Source organism: Onychomys torridus, chromosome 14 (genome assembly GCF_903995425.1).
Source record: "Onychomys torridus chromosome 14, mOncTor1.1, whole genome shotgun sequence".
Classification (NCBI taxonomy): Eukaryota; Metazoa; Chordata; class Mammalia; order Rodentia; family Cricetidae; genus Onychomys; species Onychomys torridus.
This window is the reverse complement of record NC_050456.1, coordinates 67,238,189-67,244,693: the sequence shown is the minus strand read 5'-3', so window position 1 is coordinate 67,244,693 and position 6,505 is coordinate 67,238,189. Positions and strand designations below refer to the sequence as shown.

Sequence of the window (6,505 nt, the reverse complement as noted above, 5' to 3'; positions counted from 1 at the left end):
ACATGAAGGAAAAAAAAAGGCCCATATAGGTAAAGGCGATCCGTTTTGGCAACCCATGTGTTCTCACTTATTCTTAGGGCATTTCTTCTATGTGGGCTAGCAACTGTGTCTAGAAAGCATGTAGGGCTGATCCTACCTGGCTGGCCTAGCTCAGACCTGCTCTTTGCAGAGCCCATATTTGTGAGATGGGCACAGGCTTGCAGACACTTGGAGAGCAAACCTCTTGCATGAGATGGTCTCTGATGTTACCACTGTGGCTTCTCCCAGGCCACTCTATAGAACCTCTCTTAGGTGGGCCTTCAGGGCCCCACTCATCTAGAGGAATGTGACCAGGGGACCGATCTATGCCAAGCAGACAGAGCAAGTCAGGAACTTGAGGATCACTATAATGATTAGCTTCAGGCACGGCCAGAGTAAGTAGCCTCACACCTTTCTCAGCCTGTGCATGCTTGCCTGTGTGGCCCCAAGCACCACATTTGCCTTCCAGGTGCCGGTGTGAACTCCCTTTGGTAGTACTATCATGGCTTTTGTCTTGCAGCCGGAGGACCCATGCACAGGGACTCAGGTATCTTGGCGTAGGGCCAGTACCACCACTATGCTGGCTTCTACTGACAGTGTGGTTTCCCTGCTTTCCTTCCATAGCAGGCTGGTTCCTGGTTCTCAGGAAGGTTGAAAATTGTCAGGCTGGAGAGAACAAATGACCCCTGTTCCTTCCCTGAGCAGGCGAAGGAAGAGCATCTCTGGACATGGGCAGTGGAAACACCCAACACAACGTCAAGCTGATTTGGAAAGCTGGCACCATCACTGAGCCTCGAGCTCACCATTTCAGGCTGTCTAGCCAGTGAAACTCAGGGATCCCATCACCCACACTGGGGTCACAAGTGCATCGCCCACCATGCCTGGTTTTTCGCATGCTTGCTGGGGATTGGCAATTTCGTTCTAGACACATACACCTCTTTAAACAGTATGAAGTTTAATAGCTTGATTTCAAGAACATATAAAAGTGAATTAAGAAAATAACACTTCTCTTTCTTAGTGAGGATGTTGACAATGACCATCAGACACATAACCAAGACTGGCTTTTGCAAAGAGTTTTGTATGGGTGCAGATAAGAAGATTTTAAGGGAGGTGGACCACCAGTACGAACAGGAACATTCAACATCTTACACTCAACCTTCACAGTACTTTGTCTCAGGAAGGCACCCACATGTTCCCATGTGTATCAGGTGCTTTGACATAAGGAATGTTCCAGATCCACGGCCGATCTGGGGAGAAAGCACATCATATCACATTTATTGGGATGGTATCACAGAACACACCTACTGGGATCAAAGCATTTGGTGCTCAGATCTCCAAGGTGTGGAGACTATTTTATGAATTAGCCCCTGGTGATACTGTCTGCAGACAATAGTTTTTGTAAAGGTTCATGTTAGAACCGAAGGTTGGATGAGCATGGGGACAGACCAGCTAGATGAAGCCATGCAGCATATATGACAGAGCACCTGGCACATAACAAAGACCTAACAGATAGCAGCACCCCCCACCCCCCACCCCGCTTCTTGTACACATGGTGTGCAGAGGCCAGGGGTTAACGTTGGGCATCTTCATTATTACTTCTCATCTAATTTTCTGAGACAAAGATTCTGAGACAAGATCTTAATGAATTTAGCTCACTACTGGGGGAGGCAGACTAGCCAGCAACACCCAGGGATCCTGCCACTCACACTGGGGTTACAGGTCCATGCTGCTATGGTCATTGTGTGGTTGCTGGGATCTGAACTTAGGTCCTCAGAATTGCACAGCACACACTTCAGCCACTGAACCATCTCTCCAGCCCTTTGCTTCTCAGCTGGTCACATTTAACCAACAAGCCTTGGGTCACACGCATGGAATGCTTCTGTTATATTGTTAGATTAAAGGGTAATGATTGACAAGATGAGATCTCTATAAATGGCTGAAGACCAATGTCACAGAAGCCACAGGCCTGGGTCTGCACTCTGGCAACAGTGCCTGAGAAGTTGCCTAGCACAATGAGGATGTTCACTAAATGGAGCTCCTCCCTTCACACACACACACACACACACACACACACACACACACACACACACAGGTTGACATTAGAAGTCTTCCAGTTTTCTCTCTCAATTGAACCCACAGCTAGTCTGATTGATTACTGTGGCAATCCCACCACTTCTGAACACTGGAATTACAAGTGGGCCTCCATGTCCGCCTGATAGTTATGCGGGTTCTGGGGATTCAAACTCCAGTCCTCATACTCGTGTGAGCAGTGCTTTAACCACTAATAACCCAGTCTCATTGATGTTCTAAACTAAAACTGAGAACTTTAACCAACCACTCCAAACACAATGCTATGGCTAGAATCAAACCATTTCAAAAGAACCATGAGATGGGTAGGGTATAGACGCATCACAGGTTAAAAGGAAGTCTTGGTATTACAGACTGAGGGGCTTTTGGGGCCACAGTGCTTACTGCAAACAGATTTGCACCATCGTGGACTGCCAGGCCATGACCCAGAGCTGCAAACTTGACTTGGGGAACCTTTCCCCTCTCAGCAGAAGTGATGGCGGCTCAGAGGACAGCCTGTCCTTGCTGAGCAATCTCGAGCAACCACTCCAACAGCCACACACTGAAGGATCTGAAGGAGTTCTGAAGACTGGCAACAAATTATCCAACATCCTTGTTGTCTCTGGCCTTGAAAGCCTGGAACCAAACCCTCTTTTGTTAACTCACTAAGCTTGTTGGAGTGTGGCATACCCCCCCCCCCGGGGGGGGGGGAGCAGGGGCGGGCTGGCGGCCTTGGACCTGACTTCCCACTCTCTATCTGTGCCTGTTCTCTCCCACTGGAAACAGCACCTTCTGTGCCCGGATCCATTACATACACATCTTTTCTACATCTCGCTCTGTGGGGTGACGCTGGCCCTGCTTCATTCCCCAGAGGCCACCTTGATTCTCTCCATGAGTACTTCACAGTGATGCCTGGCATGATACCCACTTGCTAAGCAGCCAGTAACTTCAAGACCAGCGCTGCATTTACTGTCTCCCTCAGGAGCAGGCGATGGCGACCAGGCCAGGACCTGGGAAGCTCCCTGCTGGCAGATCCCTTGCAGCTTTATAAATGAGCAGAATGCCAGCATCTTTGGGTGGATCATTTCCTATGCTGGGTGACAGGTCTGCCACCACCTGGAGAGACAGTTAAAATCCAGCTACAGGGAGAAGAGGGTAGCCATGACACTACTGTATCTTTGTACCCATGACTCCTGGAAATCCACATTAATACTCACTGGCCTGGAGGAAACCTGTTTTAAACAATCCTCTTAAATCCTCTAAAACCTCTCAAAAGAGAGTGTGTCCAGTAATCTACTCACACATGCATTCGGAATAGTTTTTAAGTGCTGGCTAGATGCCAGGGACTTTGCTGGATGCCATAGATAGAAAGGAGGTGAGCCAGATGTTCGAGCCTCATCAAGGGAACTTACAGTCCCAAGTGGGAGAGAGTAAAGCAGGTGGCCAAATGCAGTTATCACCTTGTCTGGTTGGTTCCCTAGCCTGGTTGGTAAGGGCCTCCCTGGACAGCCGGTTAGAGTAAGATCTTTCCAGGCCCCAGCCCAGAAAGCTCACTTGGAGGGTCTGTGCTGGGGACCAGCAATGTGCACCTGGATCAAATTCCAAAGCTGACCTCAAGCCAGTTGGAGTTTGGGATCCAAGGCTGAAGGAAATGGGGTACACTCCCCCTGCCCCGGAATATAATGGAAACAGCAAAAGGACACGACCAGGTCTTCATGCAGGGACACAGGACTGCTTGTCATTAGAGGAGAGGCCAGGAAGGTGACCAAGAAGGCAGTCTGGAGGTGAGGAACAGGAAGTATGCTGAGGTTTAGCCCCGGTGGAAGGCTGGGGAAGAGAGCCTGCAGCTTCACTACCTTTGTGTTTCTACTCACCTCCCTCTGGCTGGTTAGGGACCTCTCTAACTCCAAGCTTAACTCTGGAAAGGGGGTCTGTGTTCATGTGAAAGGGGACTTGGCATGGGGAGCCAGTGTGCCTGTGCAACCTTGACCAAGCTAAGTGTCCTGGAGTCCTTATTTAGAAAATGGGGGTGTACTACAGTAGTGCTGTTAGGGATTATGAAAAGACAATGAATTAATGTGGGCCACAAGCTTGCATAGATCCTGCTACATTAGCGATATTTAAGGAGTGCTGCCTGCTGCTGTGATCACCACGATCTTCAGCTCTCAGGGATGAGGATTATCAGCATCCTGTGTGCGGTGTAAGCTCTCAGAGTTTACAACAACCAGACAAATCCAAGTAAGCCACACAATCCCTCTGTCCGCCAGGTGACTGGCCCTTTTCTTCAACCCTTTCTGGAATGGTCCAGGGCTAAGGGCCTTAAACTGCTACTTACATGTGTACTTCCCATTCTCCACCATGCAGGGAGACTTAAGGACTCACTCTGAACTCTTTCCTAGGTCAGAGTTCCCCAGCCAGAAGTAGCCTGGGTTGTGTTGGGGTTGGGGGGTAGGGAGTGGGCGTGGGAAAAGATGAGCTAATGAGCCAGGAGTTCCAGTGACATTTTATTTGAGCCAACCTAGAAATCAAAGGGTAAATAAAGACAACCCAAGTTGAAATGCAAGGAGAATCCTAAACTGTGGCCCTCGGCTTTAGCAGACTTAGCAGAAATGCAATTGCCTCTAAGGGCAGCAGCATTGTTAACTGGGACCTCCTCACTGCCTCGTGCTGAGGGACCACTGAGCTGGGGGCGTCTACAGAGCAGAGCAGTGTCTGCTGGGAGGGAGAACAAGTCAGTTGGCTGTTTATTTCAAGGGACTTGATCAATGCCAAGGTTATTTCAACAGCAATTTCCCTCTTAGAAGCTGGGCCTTCTGCTCATGCTATCAAACAAATGCTGACTTCAGTAAAGGAGACCAAAATCCTAGAAAGCTGGGCACCATGGCACGAGCCTTTAATCCCAGAGGCAGGTGGATGTCGGTGAGTTCCAGGCCAGCCTGGTCTACATAGAGACTTAAAAAAAAACTAAATAAACATTCTAAAAAATGTTTCTAGATGCGTCATTAAAACAAAGCAAAACAAAACACCTCTTATTTCTCAAGATTTTCATTTTGGAAAAATAGGTCTTAAAAATAAAGCGTATCAATTGTAAGTAACCACATCGCCCCTTTCTTCCCTTTTCTTTCTTTTTTGTTTTTGTTTTTATTTTGTTTTTCGAGACAGGGTTTCTCTGTGTAGTTTTGGTGCCTGTCCTGGATCTCGCTCTGTAGACCAGGCTGGCCGTGAACTCACAGAGATCCGCTTAGCTCTGTCTCCTGAGTGTTGGGATTAAAGGTGTGCGCCACCACCACCCGATGCCTTTTCTTTTTTAAGATGTAGTTGGAAAGGACAACTGATCAACTTTGCATCTCCCTCAGAAAAGTTTAGAGTTTTATAGGGTAACAGTCTTATGGCAAGTCTAGACTGAGCTTATTCTACTATTAGCTGAATGTAAGGAACTATTTTAAGTTCATCACCGAAGGCTATACCACTGAGGAGCAATGGTTCTGAAATGGCTTAGAGGATTATATGTCTATGTATGTGGTGAATCTGAACTTGGTATCTCAAGTGCCAAGTAGGCTGTCAAGACCTCCTCTAATGAGTATTTATACCTGTAGCTTATAAGCCTTGTCACAGCTACTTAAATTAATATAGACACATGTACCATGCCTATGAGGGATTACATATAACTTGGTAGACACCAATTTGATCACCTAAAGTTAACAACAGTTGTAAAAGGACTTGTCAGTATCACATACCTCCTGATGTGAGGCACCAAGATGAACACAGTATTCTGTGGTAGTTCTCCTAGCAAAAGTGCTATAGTTTGGACCTTATGAAGAAGAAACAGTGGGCAAACCCAGCATCGGATGCTTCAAGTGGTTTACAAAGTAACGAGCCTGTGCTCTGCAAAGTGGAAATGCCACAAAACACAACTGTGGACCTGTCCCTGTTAGTGGAGACCAAGAGCAGGATAAATGAAGGCAGCATATGACCTGTGTTTTCGGAAGTGTGAATGCATTCCGCACTGGAAAAGCAGAGACTCCATCTGAAATGCCAATCCTGATAATGACACTGTGCTTATGGAAGAAGAGGCTCTTACTTTTAGGAACTATACACTGGAATATTTAGGGGAAAATATTACGTCTTCAGATTTCAAACCAGACCAGAAACTGCGTGAGAAAGGGTGCAAACGGAACAAGATACCGACTTAACTCTGGGGGGCGGCGTGGAGGAACCTTGTACTCTACTTTCTTGTGCTTTTCTGTGCATCTACAGTGATGTCAAAAACTTGAAAGAAAAATATATGTATGGAGAGCCCTGTGGACTTTTTTTTAAATAGAGAGAGATAGTAGAGCACAGGTGTGTGAAGGGAAAGGGTAAAAATGGAGGGCAACCCAGGGGGGAGGGAGGGGGGAGGGATGGGGGAGGGATGACAATA

The 6,505-nt window shown here is 47.5% G+C and overlaps 1 protein-coding gene across 2 annotated transcripts in view; it reads right to left on the bottom strand.

The window, feature by feature from the left end:
• Nucleotides 1-956: 956 nt before the first annotated feature.
• Nucleotides 957-6,505, bottom strand: part of Tdp1 (tyrosyl-DNA phosphodiesterase 1) — a 73,315-nt gene continuing 67,766 nt past the window's right edge. For both annotated transcript variants that reach the window (XM_036206261.1, XM_036206262.1), the window contains one exon: nucleotides 957-1,265. In XM_036206261.1, coding sequence (XP_036062154.1) covers nucleotides 1,192-1,265 — 74 coding nt within the window. In that variant the 3' untranslated portion in view covers nucleotides 957-1,191. The remainder of the gene's footprint in view (nucleotides 1,266-6,505) is intronic.